At 36.0% G+C, this 24031-nt stretch overlaps 5 protein-coding genes across 6 annotated transcripts; 2 read left to right on the top strand and 3 right to left on the bottom strand.

Moving 5' to 3' along the window:
• Positions 1-1395: 1395 nt before the first annotated feature.
• Positions 1396-2958, bottom strand: LOC130803325 (uncharacterized). Its single transcript, XM_057667526.1, has one exon. It carries the CDS (start codon positions 2956-2958, stop codon positions 1396-1398), a length of 1563 nt encoding a protein of 520 aa, XP_057523509.1.
• Positions 2959-5084: 2126 nt separating this feature from the next.
• Positions 5085-8054, top strand: LOC130802346 (glucan endo-1,3-beta-D-glucosidase 1). The gene has a single exon (XM_057666317.1). It carries the CDS (start codon positions 5666-5668, stop codon positions 7880-7882), a length of 2217 nt encoding a protein of 738 aa, XP_057522300.1. The 5' UTR covers positions 5085-5665; the 3' UTR covers positions 7883-8054.
• A 790-nt stretch (positions 8055-8844) lies between these two features.
• LOC130802347 (proline-rich receptor-like protein kinase PERK8) lies at positions 8845-14204 on the top strand. Of its 2 annotated transcripts, none has more exons than XM_057666318.1 (9): positions 8845-9199; positions 9790-10727; positions 11297-11686; positions 12047-12133; positions 12243-12313; positions 12466-12548; positions 12741-12888; positions 12981-13142; positions 13535-14204. In XM_057666318.1, the coding sequence occupies exons 2-9, from the start codon at positions 9917-9919 to the stop codon at positions 13742-13744; spliced, it is 1962 nt and encodes a 653-aa protein (XP_057522301.1). In that variant the 5' UTR covers positions 8845-9199; positions 9790-9916; the 3' UTR covers positions 13745-14204. The 2 variants fall into 2 exon arrangements, with proteins under 2 accessions (XP_057522301.1, XP_057522302.1); XM_057666319.1 differs by having other exon boundaries at positions 8845-8986.
• A 680-nt stretch (positions 14205-14884) lies between these two features.
• On the bottom strand, positions 14885-21291 carry LOC130802348 (uncharacterized). The gene is made up of 9 exons (XM_057666320.1): positions 20925-21291; positions 18773-18893; positions 18571-18683; positions 17775-17900; positions 17569-17689; positions 17367-17451; positions 16162-16275; positions 16018-16057; positions 14885-15337 (listed from the first exon to the last, which is right to left on the bottom strand). The coding sequence occupies exons 1-9, from the start codon at positions 21105-21107 to the stop codon at positions 15185-15187; spliced, it is 1056 nt and encodes a 351-aa protein (XP_057522303.1). The 5' UTR covers positions 21108-21291; the 3' UTR covers positions 14885-15184.
• Positions 21292-23094: 1803 nt separating this feature from the next.
• Positions 23095-23686, bottom strand: LOC130803327 (uncharacterized). Its single transcript, XM_057667528.1, has 2 exons — positions 23621-23686; positions 23095-23406 (listed from the first exon to the last, which is right to left on the bottom strand). The coding sequence occupies exons 1-2, from the start codon at positions 23684-23686 to the stop codon at positions 23095-23097; spliced, it is 378 nt and encodes a 125-aa protein (XP_057523511.1).
• Between the last annotated feature and the right edge of the window lie 345 nt (positions 23687-24031).

The following is a 24031-nucleotide window of genomic DNA, read 5'->3' on the forward strand; positions in this document are numbered from 1 at the left end:
TTTCGTGGGTTTTACTTCATCTTCTCCTAAAATGGAGTCTTTGAGCGGTGAAGAAAATTCTGGTGGTTTTTCTGATTCTTATCTTCGATATCATGAAAACATTAAGCATAACAATATATTTGGTTCATGGTATGATCATTATTATCTGAACTATGGAGATTCTTTGGTTGTTGACTCCCCAGACCAAGATCCCCCTACTTATTATGGTCTTCCTGATGATGATGATAAGGTGATCAAGAAATCACCTAAAAGTGTGCCGGTTATGCCTAAAACTGTTGGATTTGAAGATTCTCAAATGTCAGATAAAAGGATACCCCCAAAATGAGCATTCGCGGTTGTGAAAAATGAGCATTTCTTTCCCTATCTTTTCATTTAACTGATGTTCTTTGTTTGCTGATGATCTATTATGATCTAATAATGCTCATTCTGTTGGATTAAGTGTTGCATGTTGTGGGGTAATTGTTTCATGATGATCATTTTGATTATGATCTGACTATGTTCATTTTGTTGGTTAAAGTCTTTGATGTTGTTGTGTAACTGTTGGATTATGATCATTCTGTTGGATTATGCTCATTCTGTTGCATTAAATGTTTGCATTTGTTGGATGATCTGTAAATTCCCAGTGATGACGGGGGTTAATACTGATGATATTAGTGCATCACTGAGTAAGCATGTTCATTGCCACCTTGGGCTTGATCACAATGTAGGCTGATACATAAGCAATATCTTTGTGACATGCCACTGTGATTTATTAATATTTCCACCTCAATTACTACCTTTGTTCTGTTTTAGTTGCAACATAACAACATTGTCGATTTCTTCATTTTCAAATGGCGATAATCTGATTAATAATGGCAAACCCTAGATATTTTGGTTTCATTACTTGTGGTTACTCGAGAAGAGGCTGAACTTGTTACTTGTGCGCTAATTTAAATGATGTGAACCCTTCTTTCTGAAGGAAACAACATAAGTGAAACTTGGGAATACAATGATAAATGATGTTAAATGAATTAATCTGTTAAAAACCACCTCAATGACTTATGTGGAGAGGTGTGTAAAGAAAAGATGTCAAGTGATGTGATCAATGATGAATGCATGTATGATTACTAAATGTTATATATGGGTTCATTTCAATGCTTTACAAAATGATTCATCTTACATGTAACCTTTAAATCCTTTACAAAATGCTACATCTAACATGTAGCCTATAGTCTTTAACCTTTTGACCAAAAATAAGAGGGTTAATTCACATGTATAAAACGTCACTTCCTATGGATAATTAATTTCAATCTTCATCGGGTGGAAGAACATTAAGATTAATTAACACGTGACATAAATATTGATGATTCAAATCTATAAGCTCCGTAGGAACTTCAAGTTGACTTGGCAATTCACCTAGCCTGTCCAACCTTTTCTTTCCCATGTGTGGTTGCTTGTAATTATTACCACCCCTACTTTAAGTACCTCAAGCATGCATAACTGATATTGAATCCATGAGTAATTCAAAAGTTTTGGATTAAAAGTATCGTATGCATCAGTTACTGCATTAATTAAAGTTGGCAAATCTCTAGGAAATTCTCTAAATTGAATTGACTGAAGAGCATTAAAAAGACTTAAATCCAAAATATTCATGTCAGAACTAGAAGCTGGTTGACAAACTAGCCTAATATTGAACCCATCTTGTGTTGCAGCTTCATTAAATGCATGATCAGTTGTTAATAAGTGTGGCCTTGCATTGTCTTGTTGAATCCATATGTCCCTAACTCCATTTGCTGGCCATTTTGATCTGATTGCTGGTAACACTTTAGCAATTAACTTTTCCTTGATGACATCCTTTGTGACTCTTGTAATTGCTTTGAATTCTGGTGTACCTACTTGCCTGTTGCTTGAACTTTTGATTGCCATTTGTGTCTCTGTAAAAGGGAAGATGCCTATTTTCCCATCCCACAATATGTCCTCGTTAGTGTTAACAAGTGGCCTAGCAACAACAACTATGAACATGACCTTTCCTATGAAATTCTTGTTTTGAACACACCTATATGGCTCTTCCTCTTCCCATGTGAATAGGTAAAATCGTTGTGTCTCTCTGCTCATATAAAACCACTTCTCATCAATGTGTACGATGTTGTACATCAGACTGAATTTCGGTAATGTGTTAAGTCGCCTAAGTTTGTGTTCATGTGAAAGCTTTGGTTTGATGGAATTTGTGTGGGATCTAAGGTCTTCTGCTTTTAACATTCTATATACTTGTGAATGTCCCATTTTCATTTCATTAGCGATTGACCTAATTGTGGTTCTTTTTTCAATTTGGAAGGCATTAAGTGTATCCATATTAAAAACATTTTTTTTCCTTCCTACCCTTCCCCTCTTTTTGTTACTAACATCAATAACATTACCATTGGCCATTGCATTTTTGGCACTCTCCCAAAGTCTCCAAACCATCCACCGTGAAACATTATTTGCAAGTACAGTTGCCTTTATAGATCCCTTAGGCAATGTTCTAGTTGGTGGTTCACAACGACAACTTAACTTTTGAACAATTAACTTTTTGGTTTCAATGCTTATTTCCCTACTTTGGGTCTGTGCTTGTTCTGCTTCAGCTTCTTGTAAATCTGGTTCTCTTTGTTCATTGGTTTGTGGTTTTGGTTGAGCTTCATAACATTCTGGTTGAGGTAGTTCATTTGGTTGAACTTCTGGTTGTTCACTAAGATGTTCATCATGTTCACTAAGCTGCTGTTCTGGTTCATCTAGAGGCTCAAATTGTGCTTTTTGTGGGTTTAAATGAGGTTGACAAGTAATTACACCCAAGTTTAAACTGACATCTACATTCCCATATGTTTCACTTGTGTAATCTTCATAAATATCATAATCATCCATCATATCAAGGTTTTCAAAGTAAGAAATGAATACTTCCATGTCCGGGTCGAAATTCTCATCAAGGTTTGCATTTTCATCCATCTTCCTTGCTTTGATAAATCTTCAACACTTGAATGACATTGTGCATGTGTGTGAATTGTGTGAATTAGTAATGGATAGAACCCCCCCCCCCCCCCCCCCCAATTATTTAACTGTTGCTTGTGGTTCTTGGTTTTTCAGAATTGATGATTAAGATCGGGTTAGACTCTAAAGATTATGAAGTAAATGCACAAAGAGTAGAAGATGGTGTGGGGAAGAAGTGAAGTGTTTATATAGACTTTAAATGTGTATTTTGATTTTGGTGGGAAACTTTATTTTTGCCTCCCAACTTTTGTTAATTTTGGTGGAAAACTTTTGTAAATTTAATCTTTTTCCTATAGTCTAGCTGCTGTACTGGAAGTTGTTAACTGAAATCATTGAAGTACTAGCACTACTTTTGTAAAGGGTATTTAGCATTTAAAAAATTCAGCTGGTATACTAAAATGGGGGTAAGATAGTCCAATTGCAGACTGAAAAAACCTTTCTTAAAAACTGTGCAAAACCCTCATGTTGCAACCATAACGGAACAGAGGAAGTATGATTGAATTTCAAAGTCTTCATTTACATCCCACATACTTAAGAAAGAGTAGATGGTGTTTTAAGAGTCGAGTTTATTGATTATTTCAATTAGTATGAAAATTGAGATAAAACTGGAGAAATATATGGGTTTTTGTTTCATTGTTATGTGAATATGAAATTGTCTCAGAAATTTGTGTAGATATGGGATAAAATAAGGTTTATAAATTGAGATCAAATTTTGAAGAGTTGAGTGGAGATGAAATGGAAGCAAAGAGAAAAAAGATATTGATGAAGATGATGTTTAATTTGTTTTCATGTTGACATGTTGTATAGTTATGGATTCCATAATAATCACATATATGTTGTTATGATGAAGATCAAGTTTATTAAGCATATGAGTAGCTTTTGTTTTAAATATCATTTCTTTTCAAGGGTTAGTAAATATTTTTGATTAAAAATACTAATATTAGGTTATTTGATAAACTTAACACAAATTGAAGATATTTTGTATTATAGTTAGTTGATATTTTTTTGGTTATGTTAAAATTTTATAGATATAATTGTTCAAAATAACATTTGTATTAATTTAACAACAATGTCTAAATTAATATTATATTTTTTTAATAAAATAGTTCTATATGTGTATAGCACGAGTAAATACCTAGTTATGTGAAAAACAAAATAGACACAAAACCCGATTTCAAGCCGATCCAAAACTCCTAACCCGAAATCAACCAGAAAACCGAAATAACACCTCTACCCTTGAGAGTGGAGGGATAGAATTGAACTCTGGATCTTGTACAAGAAAATAGTATTTGTTTTAACGGATACAAAATTTGATTTACTATTATGTGTGTATCTTTGATTTTGTTGTTTTCTTTCAATACCTTTTCTTTTGGTAGAGGTACGTCTTGATACGGGAGGACAATAAAAAATCGAAGTCAAGTTTACTAAAAAAAAAAAGTTATATATGTTTCAAACTTGATTCTTGTTTAAGACACTCTAAGTGAGATCAACCAAATTAATTAAAACATGTATTTTTATACTTAAAATGCGTTTTTTTAATTGTTTATTGTTTAATGTTTAACACGTCATTTTACATGTTAAATTGTCATTATCCAAATCAAAAATCTAACTTGATTCTCATGTAAGAGTCACTTTGAATAGGTCTCACCATGAGATAACCTCATACAAGAGTTGCTTAACCTGATACTTTGTTTTTGAAATTGGTTTATGGTTAGACTCAATAGTTAATTTCATTTAATAGTTAAGAGTACTAATTTATTAGTTTCATAATGAATTTTGTTTTATGTTAGTTATACTTTCTTATAATTATTCACATTTATCTAATACTTATCTTAATTGTTAAACTTGATTGATATCTCACTAATTTTCTTTCCTTCATTTACTATTGCTTAAGAAGTTGAAGTTAACTTTATAAGTTATCTAAACCAAATTGGTAATGAATCACAACACTTACAAATCCTTACCAATACTAAAAGAATATGTAACCCATTCAAACATTGCTTACAAGGTATTTCACCTTGTCTAATCATCCTTTGCTTCACACCAACACATTCACAAAGGAAAATGTCTTTTACACACATGATTACTAAACATACCATTCTCCACAAACATCTCATTCATGATTTATCCACATATTGCATATACATTGAAATCAAATAAACATTCATTTGGTGATGTCTTAAATCATGCCAAAACCATTTTCTCCTTTTTACACATAGAAACTTCCCACAATTGTGGATCACTCTTATTCCAAAAACACATCAAAATCACAACAAATCACCCTCAAATCTCTCTTAACCCCTAAGCAAATAACTAATCAATTGAAATTTCTTTCTTTAATTAAATAATTTCTTAGTCTCTTTCAATTTGCACCCTTTTTTATTTTAGTTTATTCCACTTATTTTATACTCTTTTCTTTCTGGCAATGGTTTCACTTTCTTTCTTTGAATCTCATTCTCATATTTATTATCTCTCTCTATCTTAACCACTCATTTATATTATTTATTTATTTTTTTTATCTTACTCTTCAATCTAATTTTCCTTTTCACTTAACTTCACTCAAAACATTTTAGATGCATTTTCATAGAGACAGACAAATAACTAATCAATTGAAATTTCTTTCTTTAGTTAAATAATTCCAATTTACGCCTTCCCACATCCAAACATGGTACTTAAGAAAATCCCAAAAAAGTTGTCATCTTTGATCACCAAACCCTTTAAAAAACCCAAAAAATCTTCATTTCTACCTTCACGAATTCCACCCCCATTACCTCTTCCCCCTCCTCCTTCATACCAACCTTTACAAAAATCATCAATGGCACCCCATTTCAGAAAAAGATCAAATCTTTTTGTTTTCCCAAGAGCAGAATCATCTGTTTTACCTGATCCTTCTTTATTTTTCTCCCCTAATCTTCTTTCTTCTCCTCTTCCTACAAATTCCTTCTTCCAAAACTTTGTCCTTAAAAATGGCGATCAACCAGAATACATTCATCCATATCTCATTCGTCTATCCCTTTCCTCTCTTTCTATTTCATACCCATCAAGATTTTCTAATTCTTCTTTCATTTACCAAACTTTTAACCCTGATTTCACAATTTCTGCCCCGAATAATGAATCCCCAGATTCACAAAAAAGTCATAAAATTTCATCTTTTAGTGATCTTAGTGTAACTGTGGATTTCCCATCCTCAAATCTTAGGTTTTTCCTTGTTAGAGGAAGTCCTTTTGTTACTTGTTCTGTTTTAAAAGGTACTTCTCTTATATTCTCTACAATTCATGCAATTCTCTCATTTTCTTCATATGGATCAAACACTAAGTATATTGTTAAGCTTAATAATAATCAAACATGGGTAATTTATGCTTCATCACCTATTAATTTAACCCATTATTTGTCTAATATTACATGTGATTCTTTTTCTGGGATTATAAGGTTTGCTGTTATGCCTGATTCTGACCCAAAATATGAACAAATTCTTGATAGATTTAGTTGTTGTTATCCTGTTTTCGGTGATGCGGTGTTGAACAAACCCTATTCTGTTGAATATAAATGGGAGAAAAAAGGGTGGGGTGATTTATTAATGCTTGCTCACCCTTTACATATTAAGTTGTTATCAGATGAAAATGGTGATAATATTATGATTTTGGATGATTTTAAGTATAAAAGTATTGATGGGGATCTTGTGGGTGTTGTTGGGGATTCATGGGTATTAAGGACTCAACCTGTTTCTGTTACTTGGCATTCAATTAGGGGAATTGGGGAAGAATCTTATGCTGAGATTATCTCAGCTCTTGTTAAGGATGTTGAGGGTCTGAATTCGAGCTCGCTTTCGACTACCTCCTCGTATTTTTATGGGAAGTTGATCGCTCGAGCTGCGAGGATGGCTTTGATTGCTGAGGAAGTGTGTTATAGTGATGTTATTCCCATGGTTAGGAAGTTCTTGAGGGAGACAATTGAGCCATGGCTAGATGGGACTTTTAATGGGAATGGATTCCTTTATGATAGAACATGGGGTGGTATGGTGACTAAACAAGGCTCAACCGATTCGGGGGCTGATTTCGGGTTTGGTGTTTATAATGATCATCATTACCATTTGGGATACTTCCTTTATGGGATCGCGGTTCTTGCGAAGATTGATCCGGCTTGGGGAAGGAAGTATAGGCCTCAAGCATACTCATTGATGGCCGATTTCATGAACTTGAGTAAACGAGAAAACTCGAATTATACTCGTTTGAGATGTTTCGATTTGTACAAGCTACATTCTTGGGCTGGTGGGTTGACAGAATTTGCTGATGGGAGGAACCAGGAGAGTACAAGTGAGGCAGTGAATGCATACTATTCCGCGGCTTTGATGGGATTAGCTTATGGCGATACCCATCTTGTCGCTGTCGGTTCATCTCTTTTAGCGTTAGAGATGCAAGCCGCGCAAACTTGGTGGCACGTAAGGGAAGGAGAGGGAATGTATGAGGACATATTTAGCAGCGCAAACAAATTGGTGGGTGTATTATGGGCTAACAAAAGGGATAGTGGACTTTGGTTCGCACCTCCCGAATGGAAGGAATGTAGGCTCGGAATACAAGTCCTTCCACTATTGCCTATTACCGAAGTCTTGTTTCCTGATGCGAACTTTGTGAAAGATCTCGTAAATTGGACAATGCCGGCTTTGGAAAGGTCCGGGGTGGGAGAAGGATGGAAGGGATTCGTCTATGCTTTGGAAGGAATTTACGACAACGAGACCGCCCTAGAGAAAATAAGAAGTTTGAAGGATTACGATGATGGGAACTCGCTCTCGAATCTTCTATGGTGGATTCATAGTAGAAGTGATGATGAAGAGGGGTACCTTGGATCAGGAAGCCATTGTTGGTTTGATCACTATTGTCATTAGCTTTATTCCCTTGAGTTGTTGAATGTATATCTATGAAATATTAGGGTTTGTTTCATTTGTTTGTGTAAAATACATAATGTTGAATCATATGTAATGTGCTTTTAAATCAATAAGACTGTATCTGCTATAAACTGTAAGTTCTATTCGTAATGTACTTATAAGTATATCCCTCTATTGTTAGATTGGATAGTTCAAGTTCATTCATTTACATCCCAAATTGGGAGTTATTACAAAAAAATATTTAGATGTATATGTAATTATCTATGAGTTATTTGGGTCAGAAGTGTGGATGTAATACAGGTCTTTCTCATACCCCACGCTATATTTGTCTACTTAAAATGAGGGATAGATGAGATTTGAACCTATGATCGCGGATAATGTTCAACTTTGAGCATGCCTTGATGAAATTAGGGATCAAATTGCTTTAATTTTGCCAAAGAAATTGTTTGGGAATGCCTTTGGTTCGGCTATATTTCTATTATCGACAATGATCTCATATTGTCTCTCGGATATGATTCACAAACTCATTCACTTTCTTCACTCATCTCCATATTTATTTCATTTGCTTGTTTATTTTTCGTCTTGTTATTTTCCCATAATACAAAGATTTTTTTATTAGCTTTGTTTTATTAACTCATTTTTCTCTAATAAACGAATAAACAGTTAATATTAAATTTTATCAAATATCTCTATAAAGAGCTAACTTATTCAACTAACTTAACAACGAACAAAAGAAGTCAACCCTCCAACTAGTCAAATAATCCAAGTGAATGTGCCAACATCATTAACCAACAACATCAAACAATATTAACCAATAATCAACAACTATTTATCAATAACCTTATATGAAAAACAAAATATAACTTTTGTATACTAAAATAAATTTTTTTGTCCCACTTATTTTACATCATAAACAAATAAAATATTACTCATAATTTAAAATGTAACAAAATGAGTAGGACCACAAACGGCAAATTAATTATCAATCAAAAGTCTTCTTCCGAGGGAACAAAGCACAAAACATGGGTGATGATTTCAAATTCAATCATCATCATCATCATCATCATCATCCAGCTTAATGCATTCTTCCACCACCCAACTCGGGTAATTATACTATATACTTTGATTCTGTATATCAAATGCTAGTATTGTAATCCTATCACATTATCTTAATATATTCTATATTCTCTTTCTTATACACTTATGAAGTTGTACCCACGTTTTCTTGCACTAATTTTGGCTTAATCATTTCATCATTTTCTTGTCTGTATTACACTGCATTTTCTCAACATAGAAACTTTCCCCATTACAATCAAGGTAAAGATTTCTCTTTTTTTTTTTAATATACATTTTATTATGTTCTTGAGATATTTTTTATGAATAATTTTCTGGGCATTTGAATTTATGCAATGTGGGTGTAATTGTAGAATTTGGTTTGCTATATGGGTAATTTTCTCTGTTTGGTGATCTGAGTAATCCTCTGTTTGAGGAATTTTTGCTAATATGGAGGTTTTTGCTTTTACCCTTTTTTTTCTGAAAAATTGAGAAAAAAAATTGAATTTTTCATAGGAGGAAAGATTAATTGTCTATTAATTGGTTGAATTTGAGATTTTTACTTTAGAGAATCTAATGATGTGTTGTTGGGTCATGGGTGATGTTTTCTTTTCAGGGTTCTTGTCATTTTGATTGTGTTTGAGAATTCTGGGTTTGTGCTGTGAATTAGGTTTATCAATTTTGTTATCTAATTTTTTTGCCTAATTAGGGTTTTTGGTGCACATAAATTTTGTAGAAATTTGAGAATTTAAAAGGTTGTAAAGTTTGGCTGAAATTTAATGATTTTATGAAATTAGGTGCCTACATTTTGTAATCTTAGTTTTGATTTTGCCTGATTAGGGTTTTTGGTGCAGATAAATTTTGGTAATTTGTGGCAATTTGGATAATCTTGGAGGGTTGTAAGGTTGGCTGAATTTTAATGATTGTATAAAATTAGGTGCCTAAATTTTTAGGGAAGAACTAAAATCAACTCATTAAAAGATGGCTTCATCCCCAAATTCTCAACCTAATGGTCCTCCAACTCCTCCAACTATACTAAATCCCATCCTTCCGTCAGTACTACCGCCTGTCGAATCGCCTCCCGATACTAGTTCATCCGTACCCCTGCCACCCAATGATCCTCCACCACCTCCCCAAGAAAGTCCTCCACCGGTACCTAATCCACCATCACCCTCACCCTCACCACCGACTTTACCGCCACCAACACCACGTGCACCACGCCAGCCACGTTCATCTTCGCCACCATCGCCTCCACCTTCCCGTGATTTTCCTCCACCTTCATCACCTCCACCTGCATCTCCTCCTCCTGAACAACAAACGCCTAAACAATCACCCCCGGTTGCTTCTCAACCCCCGTCTTCTCCAAGCCCTCCATCTCCTCCAGCTCCTCGTGGTTCCACCCCGGCCCCTCCTCCATTTACTACGTTTGCTCCTCCTCCGCCTGTGGACTCTTTGTCTCCTCCAGCACCACCAACATCCACCCCCTCTACTCCAGTGCCACCTACATCCACTCTTTCTCCTCCAGGATCTTCAACGCCCACTGATTCAACCCCAAGACCTCCTTCGAAATCTGGAAGTACTGGCTCAAGTGTAACAGCAAATCCTGGTTATCAATCACCAAGTGACAATAGTGAAACAGTTAAGACAGGAATAGCCATTGGTGTTGTGGCCGGTGTTGTCATAATTGTTTTTGTGCTCGCCTGCATATGCTTGCGTAGGCGAAAGAAACGACACACTCGATACAATTCAGTGTATATGATTCCTTCTACGTATACCTCTTCTCCTACTCCAGGTAACAATTTTGTTTGGATTTGAATTTGATTGGCTACATAAGGTTTCTCAATTTGACTGCATGATTGTTGTCTTCACTGCATTCTCTATGATATGGTTTAAGTATCCGGTTTATGCATTTTATGCCCTCTTATACTCCATTTATCCCTTTGAATTTTCTTTCTTTATCCCGATCAGGGCTGTTCTCGGGGTAGTTTTGAGGTGCAACTGCCCAAGGCCCAGCTCATGAAGGGCCCATATTGAGTTAATCTTTATTATTAAAAATTAGTTCTTTATATATTTTCCATATATATTTTTGTACCTTATCATTATATAATCTTAAATTCGTACATTTATTTGACATTGATGTGATTTGAAAAAAGAGAAATTATATAAAGCATAATTGAAAAAAAAATACTGAAACTTTACTTATATAAGGCCCCTTTTCAAGTTTTCACCTAGAGCCCAAAAATTGTTAGGAACGGCACTGTTCCTGATGAGGGCGCTTTTTGTTGATGCTTGCAAGTATGTTCATGTTAATGTGGAATTGAATGCATAGATAACGGCTATGGGGTTTTTAATTGTTTCCAGGCACCTCTTTTATAAACCCGAAGGATGCTGGTGCCGGAGAGTTTGTAAATTCATCATCAGATAATCCAGGAATAGGCAATTCAAAACCATGGTTTTCATACGAAGAGTTGAGTACAGCGTCAGATGGTTTTTCTGCACAAAATATTTTGGGGGCTGGTGGGTTTGGCTGTGTGTACAAAGGCCTTTTGCAAGATGGAAGAGAAGTAGCTATAAAGAAGTTGAAAGATAATAGTGGACAAGGGGATCGTGAATTTAAAGCGGAGGTTGAGATAATCAGTCGTGTACACCATCGTTATCTGGTTTCGCTTGTGGGTTATTGTATTACCGATTTGCAGAGATTGCTTGTCTACGAGTTTGTTCCTAATGGCACCCTTCATTATCACCTCCACAGTAAGTCTCGGAGTATTTAAAATTGAAATGTTTAGTGCCTTAAATATCACTTCTACATTCATGCTTGTGTCTGAATCAGTGTCACATGATTCGCTAATCTCCTCTCGAATCGCGAATTGAGAAAAGCATTTTTGGTCGGTTTTTGGCTATTCTTGGGCAAATTTGAGCGAACTGTGAATTCAAAAGGCGAATTAGCTAGCGAATTATGTTGCACTGGTTTGAATCGTCCATTCTGCCGCCCCTTTAGATTCATGGGTTCATATTGTGCAATGGGAAATACTTTTGTATAAGAAAATCCTTATTGCACAATCCCGAGTTACACGAGTTCTGCTCATTTCTGCTTGTCTTTGGTATTCGCAGATACTAAGAAAGCGCCCATGCAATGGAGCCTCAGAGTCAAAGTTGCCTGTGGTTCTGCTCGGGGAATTGCTTACCTGCATGAAGACTGTAAGTCGTTTTCTTCGAACCACTGTTTTTGTTTTGATCCGTTCACTTCCTTTGACTCGTTTGACACTTTTCTAACACAATCTTTATTTTCCGCATCAACCACTACCAGGTCATCCACGGATCATTCATCGGGATATTAAATCAGCCAACATTCTTATAGATAACAACTTCGAAGCTAAGGTATGCTCTGCAATGTCTCCTGACTATCAAAATTTGAAAGACATCCGATTTAAGCCAATAATACATGTAGAATTTGTTATGATACTCGGTCTGTTGGTTTGAACCGAAATTATAGAGTCCATGACTTAATATCGATCCTTTGATGCAAACAGGTAGCTGATTTTGGGTTGGCAAAAATAGCACAAGAACTGGAATTAAATACACATGTATCTACACGTGTCATGGGAACGTTTGGGTATGTGATTTCGTCTGTTCATGTTGTTTTCGACATAATGTCCTTTAGAAGTATAATCTTTGTTAGCGATGATTGATTACATTGATTTGTTTGGTTTCGTGTAATGCTCTGGTATTGTTGTGGAGGGACTAGGGAGTGTAGTTTCAGGGCGTTGACACGTCTAATTATATGTCAAACACGGTGTATGTGCAGCTACATGGCACCGGAATATGCATCAAGCGGCAAGTTGACTGAAAAATCCGATGTGTTCTCTTTCGGGGTGGTGCTTCTGGAGATTATAACAGGACGTAAGCCTGTAGATGAAACCAGGCCACTAGGAGACGAGAGTTTAGTTGAATGGGTAGGTTTGCGATAACAATTGATACATTTTTTTTCCCTCTTTTTAGACTTTGTTCCGCTGATTTCTAGACATGTGAATGTGAACATCTTTAGGCTCGACCTTTGATGACCGAGGCATTGGACAACCAAAACTTTGATGAGCTTGCTGACCCGAGATTGCAAGGAAACTATGATAGAGGTGAGATGTTCCGGATGATTGAAGCTGCTGCTGCTTGTGTACGACATTCGGCTGGTAAGAGGCCGAGAATGAGCCAGGTAAATATTCATTCTGAACATAAGAAGGTATAAATTTTCTTATTGCAATAATATCGTCTAGAGAACTAGGGATGGTCATGAGGTGGGTCTAAAGCCGGTCCAGCCAAATCCTACCCAAACCCATTTATTTTTAATGCATCCAGGCCCGTTATTCATTTTTGAATTCCAGATCCGACCCAGACCCAATGGGTCTCAAAAATGAGACTCAAACCCTTAAAAAAGGGTGGGTCTGTGATGAGTCCAATATAGTCTTGAACCCATGACCATCCCTAGGTATAACCTCCTAGTGGGAGAGTTTTTGAAATAAAACTGAAATTATGCAAAAGTATTTAAGGTAGAACAAAAGTTGAATCGACTTGTTTTTCTCTGCTCCCTTGATTATAATTTGAAAGGTGGTGAGAGCATTGGCGACAATGAATGAGCTATCAGATATATCGAATGGTATGAAACCGGGACAAAGTGGTATCTATGATTCTAGAGAACAATCAGCACAGATTAGAATGTTCCAAAGGATGGCATTCGGAAGCCAGGAGTTCAGCTCAGAATATCAAAATAACACACAGAGTAGCTGGTCGAGTGACGGGAGAAGTGGACTAGTTTAAATCGTAAATATGGGATTGTTTCCGTTTTTTGGTTCATCGTCTTGTGGAGAGGTATATTCGATGCATGCTAACAAGGAACGATGAGTCCGTCCACTTGAACTCAAGGACATAGGGAAAGCGAAAAAATTGTTGAAAATTGCAAGACTCCTAACTTGGTTCGGCTTGACAAGAGCTCAGTAAAGATGTTTCCATAAGTGTAAAGCATCAAATATTTATTTTGTCACGGCTAAGACATGATTTGGGGTTGTTTTAGGGTGTGCTAGCGATTGTGATTTCCCTTGCTTCCTCTTTGATCTTCTCTTTCCTTGTTTCTTTTTCCTTTATAGTCATTGGCCATTGATTTTGTATTGTGTATTGAATAATTATGTATTGGTTTAGGCAATGAAAAACAAAGAGTTAAAAAAAAAAAAAAAAAAAAAAAAAAAAAAAGATTTTTATACTAATTGATCCATTGTTTAGAGTTAATTTTGAATCGTTAATAAGAATATTTGGTATTACTTATAAACACCCTTTGTGATTTTTCCCTAATGGATGTTTAGGTTGTGTTTCTTTCCTATTGAGACTTGGATGGTTTGTTTGTCTCTTGTTATGAATATGATTCTTGGTAATAAAAGTTATCTCACTAAAATCAAAAAAGTCGTGTAAATGTAGTATATATAATATAACCTCAAATTTATCATGACAAATATCATCACATTTTGTGCAAAGGCAGATTACTCAATTGAAAAGCCAATTGAATGATGTTATCCAAGATTATTGCCCTGTTTTTTTGTCCATCATGGTAAAACCAAGACTATTATATGTCACTTATTTGAAAAAAAACTAAGTGCAGATAAATGGAGAGCGCCTATTGAAATATTATGTGATCGAGGTGCACCCTTAAAATTAAAGGGCAAGTTTTATTGAACGAGCATTAAACCAGTCACCTATTCAACTATATGGATCACAATGTTATGCTTTTAGAACAAATTATAGTAGGAAAATAAAAATATTAAAATGGTCTGATAGATGAGCTGGCATATTTAGATTTATTCAAAAAAAGGTTATTTTATATAAACTATAACTTTTATAAGCTCAAACATATATCACATGATTTACTCAAAAAAAGAAGAAAAAAAAAAACAAACAATCATCACATGATTAACCCTAATATATTCATTGTGTAGCAAAAAATCCTCTAGTTCCAGAGACATTGGTTTTCTACTTCTAGTACAAGATCAGTGCACACAAACAGCACAAAGTAATTTTTTTAAATCTCGGCCTCCAGGTCGAATGACATGGTTTAAGACGTTTACGAATATAAAAAGAACAAAATCTAGCCAATGATTCTGCCGAAGACGAGATACATTCAAAATATATCAAACAGGTTCGCAATCGCAGCTTGCTCCTTGCAGCTACAACATTGCCTGTTCAAATTGTTCATTACATTTAATATGCGTTCTATCTGAGCCACCATCTTTGGACGACAGAGAGGGGTGTGTGAAGGAAAGGTGCATAGCGGTGAATTGCCGGGTTCACACTCCTTCCGATCTTTGTCCATACACTTTGATGATAGCCAGCAGTAGCAGGAGCATGATACATAAGCTTTAACAGCTGCATCGATAAAATTCCGAAATATTTGTTAGCTTCCGTTACATAACCCAAAATGCTCTCCCTGGCCCGTTTATTTTCATTATGGATCGACCCGTTAAAAGCCCAATCCTTTTAAAAAATAAGAGTGGGTTGACCCGTTAAAAGCTCGACATTTTCAAAAATTAACAGGCTCGACCCTTTTATAATGAGCCGGGTCACAGGCTCTTAGCAGCACCACCCCCCCGGTTGTACACCTCTAGTCTCGATCAACACGTTCTCGGACTTAGGTAATAAAGTCCACTATCAACCCCATCCTATGTTATTCGAACTCTTCATTTTCTTTCGCGTACCCATGTCCGATCCTAAATTTTCAGACATTGGTATGGCATTTAGACACTTCATTTTTGGCGTAAAATTGAATATTTAGACGTATCCGTCACTTGGACACATACCGGTATCCAACATCAGTACCCGAGTCCAAGTAACATAGACCCTATCTACCAAATGGTGTGTTTTCCTTCCAATATCGAAAGAACTTATTTTGCGTAAAATGTAAAGAGTTCCTCCTCCCGTTTTCCTTTTCATTTCCCTCTCTTTCCCTATTGGTATCGAAATGAGGAAAATCTAATCCCTTCATTTTCCTCCCCTTTATTTCCCTACATCTCCGCCTATCCAAACATAGTATAAGTCCAGTAGTATACCTGCCAATACATGAAAATTTGAATAAAGTTGCGCTGCCATCTGCAAGAAAACAAAAACATTTTCGATTTCAGAAAATAGAAACGAAGGAAGAGAGTAGACTGACAAAGGCATATAATGAAAGAAAGAAAGAAAGTTTTACGTACGAGAACAAGGAGATGATAAGAAGGAAACCAAGTCCAACTTCAGCATGAGAGGATAATATACTAAGGGTGGTAGTATTAGATTCCACCCACACACAAAGCTCTTCCAAATATTTTCTGTTCATGAACAACAGATTGAAATTAGATTCAACCTTCTAAAAACGGAAAAAAAAAAAAGAAATAGACTCTAAGAAAGAAAGTAAACGCGGGAAATGTCATAATCCACTAATGGGAAGGTTTGTTCGACTTGAACGAAGGGTAGAAAGAGTTATCGAAGACCATCACACGAAATTTAAGACAAAGCTAACGCGGAATCTATATAGTCAGTCCACCCAACGGCCATGTTTCCTTGATGACAGATTCATTATTAGCAGATAGAAAAATCTTTAAGGACACTATCAATCACTGATATAGATGTAAACAGAAATGTTCAAGGAAAACCAACTTGGCCTACCCAAGACTCCGCGATTCTAGCAACAACACCCAATGAAATGCCTAAAGCTATGTTACTCGAACTCTTCATTTTGTTTCACGTACCCATGTCCGATCCTTGATGCTCGGACATTGGTATGACTCTTAGACACTTCATTTTAGGAGTAAAATTGAATATTTAGACGTATCCGACACTTGGACACAACCAGTATCCAACATCAGTGTCCAAGTCCAAGTGACATAGGCTAAAGCGCTACCAAATAAAACAATATCTAAAGATTCAAACCAAATTAAGTAATAATATCTAAAGATTCAAACCAAATTAAGTAATGCCTTTGCTCAAAATGGAGTCAAACCTTCAAAATATAAAGCTGCCAAGTCAGCAGGATAGCATATATTTGCTTTGAATTTTAAAAATTCTATACTTGTAAAATCATTCGACCGCTTTCCTCTAGTCCTCCCTGTGAAGGGAGTACAGGTATGGATTGTTAGTCACCTTCCCTCACCCAGACCCTGCTTCCAAGCGGGACATTGGGTATGATGATGATAATGACGACGACTTGTAAAATCATAGCAACCCACATGTTGAAAGTCATAACAGACTTAATGGCAAAGATTCAAACCAAATGCAGACTTTGGATATAATTAATGTTTAGTATTTTCATTTTAAGCTCCTTATACATAACCCTTACGACTACAAATATCATTTTCCACAAAATATTCCGACGATGAGCAAGCTCACGTGTTGAGATTAGTGTAAAGATGAGGATTCCTACCTGTATAAGTTGGAACGACTGAAGTTACGCCTTAGAAACTTCGCAACATGCTCAAGAGATCGACAGAGAACGGGAATTAAGGCAACTGAAAGATATTTTGAAGTTACAATCAGTAAAACCATAATATCAACATTTTTTATTTGACGAAAATATAAATGAGTAATACTTTAAAATAAAAAAATTAAAAAAAACAGAAGCTTACATCTGAGGCAAAGATTGGAAGTGACAAACATGAGGGAGTAAATAAAATAGATAAAATCCTTTGTTGCAATAATTGACTGCAACCAGATTTGGACAGCCTGCATATTCAATGCCCTAGGTCTCTGCAAAAAGAATAGTGATTATATACAAGTGAGTAGTCAATTGTATGAACTATAGAGCAATGAGAATAAACTCGATGTTACTTACCCCATATAGCGAGTACAAAGAATATAATGACGTGCATGTTGTGCCCACTAAAGATAAGCGATAAGCCCTATTTGAAAGATTTGCTGGAATGAGGGGAAAGACCGAAAGTAAAGCCAAAACAAATACCTGCCAACGAAAGGAAAATTCATGTCATGCATCCAACTAAGATGCAACAAAGTTAGGGAAGGCAAGGGTATTAAACTACATTAAGCAACAAAACCAAGAGAATATTACACGTAAATGTTTCTCAAATCCTACCTATGTCCCACGAAAAATGCCCCATTGGCAATTGGTGGGGATATTAAGAAAAGTGGGTAAAGTGGTATTTTATGGGACAGTAGGAGAAACGTGTAGATGAGATGAAAATTAAAGTTAAATGCGTAGATGAGAATTAAAGAATGAGTCTAGGTCATTGCCAAAAATAGAAATTGGGCAAATTTAATAGGACGGACTAAAAAGGAAAGTGGGCCAAATTTCGTGGGACAGCAAAGGAGATTCTGAGCATGTTCGACATATTCGACCGCACATGGCCCCGAAAAATTGGAAAAGCCTCAATATTATATTATGTAGTATATATTAAGTATTTAAAGATAAAAAATATTAGAAAAGTAACATAATTTTTGAAATTACACAAAGCCTTCAAAGAATTTTCCAATTTTTACTTCACCCCTGTGGGACAAAGGAGGAATAGTGGCTTGGTACCAAGAAGGGCCAGCTCAATCTATACAGTCATTCTCAAATTCCTTGCATGAATGGCAATTTCGTTTATTACAAAAGACACCCACAATTTACTTACCCAGGCATTCACAGAAAACAATACAGTTTGCCTATCCCAGCGCATCGCAGTTGGAGTTGAACCAGAACTGGGTGGAGTTGTTGTCCCAGATCCCGTTGTTCTAGAATTAGAACCTGGACAATGGAAGAAGAAATATCAGGGTAAATACAAATATTATGTCTGCTGTAAAATAATTGCTCATACTTCACTTTTATAAGCATACCTGAGCCACGAGATCTTGCTTGCTCACTAGCTGGTGTTGATGTCGACGAAGATGATGAAGTTTGCCTTGCCGACTGAGAGGAGCCAGTAAATGACATTGGCTCAACGATAAGACCAGGATCCTGCCAGAGCAATAACATCCAGATAACATTAAGATTAAGCAATAAAGGAGGTGGGTGTGGATGGGTGTCTGTGCAAGAGTGAGTAAGAAAGAGAAAGAACCAAAATATTTATAAAAAAATAAAAAAATAAAAAAACATGGTGATTTCAAGCCAAAAACAAAATATAATAAGGGATAGCAAGTAAATGATTAGCAGTGTAATTAATTTCACGCTGAAAGAACATAATATACGACAGCAATATGCGACAATGATTCAACATTTTTCTTCATACAAGCAGTACAATATTTCTACTAAACTTGTACCAAAAAGAATATGGTTAATAACTTCTGATACAAATTTATCAAAAGGGAAAAGAAAACCAAAATGTTGACGACCCCATGTTGTTGGAAATTTGGTTTGGCATTGTTGAAACTTGAAAGAGAACCAAAAATCCATAATCAAGCACTTGGATGCTCTTCTTTAAACCACCAGAAAGAAAAGCATCTGCAAGCATACAGAAAAATGGCAAACTACATGACATGCTTTTTCCTATATAAAAATATTTCAAGCTCATCTCTTTTAATTCTCTACGTAGACATTCTTCATAAGGAAGCTTTCAAAATTTCCATCCACACTTCTTATTAAATTGTTACCACTCTACGAGCATAACTCCATGTGGTCATGTCTATACTAACGTTTCTATCCAATCAAGAATACAGGAAAAGTTTCCAACTATATAGGACATGATCATCAAGTAAATGATCCGATTATTAAAATGGAAGCAAAAACGGTTTAAGGTAGCTTTAACTCTGAATAAGGACATACACCACTTATGGTCCGTTTGGTTTATCAGTACTAAATGATGGTAGTGGGAATGATTTTTAGTGTAAATTTTTGTGAAATATACCATGTCATTCCCATGGTAATGAAAAGTTGATTATCAAATGATATTTTATTTACAATTTTTCATCACCACCTAATACCACCTCTCCACATGGTAATGCAATGGAATGAATTTTGTGAAGATAATAAGATGATTGAAGTAAAACAAGCAAGGCCATTAAACTTGTCATGAGTTTTTCCATCAAAATTATACTAACTTTTCCTTCTCATTCCCAATATTTAATACTGAATACCAAATGGGCCGTTAAAGTCATGAAAAAGAAAGATATTATTCAATCATGCCCCTCAACTTGGAAATTGAATACTGAGAAAATAATCCCAATCAATGAAAACACTAGAGTAACTTAAACAGTAAGGAAATCTAAGTTGCACCAATACAATACAAGGATGGGTATATACTTGTGCTACGGGGTAAAGGGACCAGAAATTCAAAATCATAATAAGGAAAGTATGGCTTCTTTTTGAGTGAAGTATCCCATATCTTCTCCATTGCAGGGATGGGGATATAATGCTACATGATAGAAAGTTATCAAGTAACTTCATCATTCATCAAGGACAATTCACAAGGTGATTGGAGTTTAATAGGAGAAATTTAGAAGCTAATGAATAACAAATGTATTTACTCCGTACGAATATGAATCTTTAATAACAGGGATTCAATTGAACTAAGGAGAAAAAACATTGTCAAATTCCAAGGATTGACAATGACCTAAACCAATAACGGAACAAATATTCTTCAAATCCAAGAAAAGTTTCAAACCTTAACCCTAAAAAATAAAAACATATAAAACCCAACAACCAAAAGCCAAGTACACACAATTGCACTAAAAACTTCAAATCAAGAAAACCCAGAACAAAAAACATCAAAACTAAAAACCCCCAACAATCAAATAACCAATTCAATTGAAAAAATACATTCCAAAAACAATTTTTCATCAAAATTGCAATAAAAACATCAAATCCATCAAACCCGAAGCTGAAAACATCAAATATAAAAAATACCCACAACCTAATAACTAATTCACTTGAAGAAAAAACAAGTTCTAATTAAAAATCACAAATTTTAAGTTTTTAACATATTATTCATACTAAAAACAGCAAATTGGGAATCTAAAAGCAAAATAAAGGATTCAGAGAACGGTTTTATACTATATATCGCTGATAAAACTTGCGTTTGAAGTGATCAACAATATCAGAATGAGAAGCCATGTTAGGAGGGATGAGAATATTGGACCAATAATCAGCCCATCTAGGGTCTTTCTCATAATCATATGCAGCAGCTGCAATTCTTTTAATCTTCTGTGCTTCTCCAGTTTGATCTTCATCTCCCATTTTCACAAACAATTCACAATTGTGTTTTCAGATTTGGTTTTGATAATCAATCGATTGTGTGTTGTTGAGTTGACTCACAGTTTCTTTTCTTTGTTGCAACTTGCGAAGGTTTTTCGTTTCTTCCGGAATTGATTTTAGAATTAGAGAATGAAGGAATCTTGTGGAATTGGACTTTAGGAACTTGGGCTAGGCCTATATGTGAGTGTCAGTAAAATTGGGGTATTTATGAGTGACATTTCATTTTGTATAAGACTGTTTTACTATAGGACAAATCTATATAATTAGCTTATTTTTTCAATTGTTCACATTAAATTTATATGTGATCTTTTTTCTTTTGAGAGAAAAGAAAAAGTAAGAATCAGATAAAGTCATATTGGAATACAAAGCATCCTCAAGCCAGGTCGGGCCAGTTTTGTCCCAAACCTCTTGACTAAGACCACAAGCGGCCCACTTAGCTAATCTATGGGCAACCCCATTACAATCGCGAAAGCAAAAGAGGAAAGAGAGCGATCTAAAATAACTACGAAACGACAAACAATTATCAATAATAGTTTGAACATGAAAACCCCGACTACCGATCCTATATAAAGAATCAAAAATAACCTTGCAGTCACCCTCAAAAGACACATCACTCCAACCCTTTTCTTTAGCCACGAACATCGCCCAAAACAAAGCTTGAGCCTCAACAATCTCCGCAAAACCATCAAACCAAACACTCTTCAAACCCGCAAAAATAAAATTTCCCTCAGAATCTTGAGCAATAAATCCAATACCATGCTTCTCACCGCCAACAGAAAAAGGCCCATCAACATTAACCTTGCTCACACCCTCCATGGGTTTCCTCCAGACAACCAAAGCACTAGACATACTACTAACGTGACGCTCCAGCGAGAGAGCGTTATGGTACTTATGATTAAAGACGAGGAGAAGTCCGAACATTATCAAATATACCTTCGTCTCGAACCTTCCAGATCTGCCAACAAAGGGACACAAAAATCTCCGCAGCTTTCGATCCTTTGTCACCCCAAACCCAATCTAAAAGCTCCCTAAACGAAAACCAAGGATGACTAGGAAAAAAAAACTCAGCAACCTTCCAAAGCTCGCAAGACCAAGGACACACAAGGAGTAAGTGCATTAAATTTTCCTCACATCCACACCTTGAACAAAGAATATGATGCGGAATACCTTTCTTACGAAGGTTAAACCCATGGGGAAGAATATCCCAACAAGCACGCCAAGTGAAATCACGAACTTTCGGAGGAACCCTCAATTTCCATATCTTGGCCCAAGTCGGATCTGGACCCGAAGAGCAAGACTCCTCAACTATCCCATGCATCGCCTGAAGATAAACTTCTTTTACATGAAACCTCCCATCTGAACTCAAGGCCCAACACAACTCGTCCTCACCTCCTCTAAGACTAATGGGAATACAAAGGATTCTCTCAACTTCAAAAGGCAATAAAACATCTCGAACTAAATCCTTTTGCCACTCCTTGTTAATCGAATCAATAGTATCAATACCCAATTCTCCTCTAGGAGAAATGATCTGACCCGAACCAGCGCCATCGAGCCAAGCATCCTTCCTAACACGAATGCATTTTCCGTTACCCGCTTTCCAACGCAACCCATTTCCAATCACCTTACGAGAGCCCAGAATACTGCGCCCCCCATAACTAGGATAATGACCGATCTTTGCACTCCAAACATCACTAGAATGACGAGCTTTGAGAGATCGGGCTAACAAAGTGTTCGGACGATAATGGATCCTCCACAACTGTTTTGCCAACATAGCCTGATTGAGAACCTCCAGATCCCTAAACCACAAACCACCACAAATCTTAGGTTTGCAATGAAGATCCCAAGACTTCTAACAAATGCCCTTCTTGTCTTTCGAAAATCCCTACCAAAACCTCCTAGTCATGCTGCTCAAATCGTTACATAGACCAACCGGAAGCTTGAAACAACTCATCGCAAAAGAAGGGATAGCCTAAACAACAACTTTAATAAGAACCCCTTTCCCCGCTCTCGAAAGCAACTTCTCTTTCCAACCTTGCAATTTCTTCCACACCCTATCACGTACAGCCGTAAAAGAAATCTTCTTAGATTTATCAAAAATCGTAGGGAGACCTAAGTATTTGCCATGCATAGCAACCTCCACAAAACCCAAAGAAATCCTGATAAGGTGACGGGTCCTAGGCTCAAGCTTATTACTAAACGAGATCTCGCTTTGCTCCACATTAACCTTTTGACCAGACAAAACTTCATAATGACTCAAAATGTTTTGAACTGTGTTAGCCTCCTAAACAGAAGCACGGGTAAAGATAATACTATCATCAGCAAAAAATAGATGGGTAATATCAGGCGCATCTCTAACAATAACAACCCTTCTCAACATCTTAGAAGCTTAAGCTTTCTTGATTAATGCACCCAAACCCTCAGCACACAATAGGAACAAGTACGGAGAAAGAGGATCCCTATGACGAAGGCCCCTGTGAGGAATCATTGAAACTGACAACTGCCCATTCACCAAGAAAGAATAAGAAACTGTCGTTACACACTCCATAATTCTGTGAACCCATCTTTTTCGAAAACCCATTTTCAACATAATCCTATCCAAAAAAATCCCACTCAATCCTATCGTAAGCCTTACTCATATCAAGCTTCAAGGCCGTAAAACCTTTTTTGCTAGTAGAACTAGTTTTCATGAAGTGAAAAACCTTTGAAGCAAACAGAATGTTATCGGTAATAAGTCTCTCGGGAACAAACGCACTTCAGTTGTCATCTATGATATCTGGAAGAAAAATCTTCATCCTATTTGCAAGAGCTTTCGAGATGAGCTTATAAGAAATTTTACACAAACTAATAGGGCGTAAGTCCTTCATATGTTTAGGCTTCTTCACTTTTGGGATCAAAATCACATTAGT

The sequence above is a fragment of the Amaranthus tricolor genome, chromosome 16 (assembly GCF_026212465.1).
Source record: "Amaranthus tricolor cultivar Red isolate AtriRed21 chromosome 16, ASM2621246v1, whole genome shotgun sequence".
Lineage (NCBI taxonomy): Eukaryota > Viridiplantae > Streptophyta > Magnoliopsida > Caryophyllales > Amaranthaceae > Amaranthus > Amaranthus tricolor.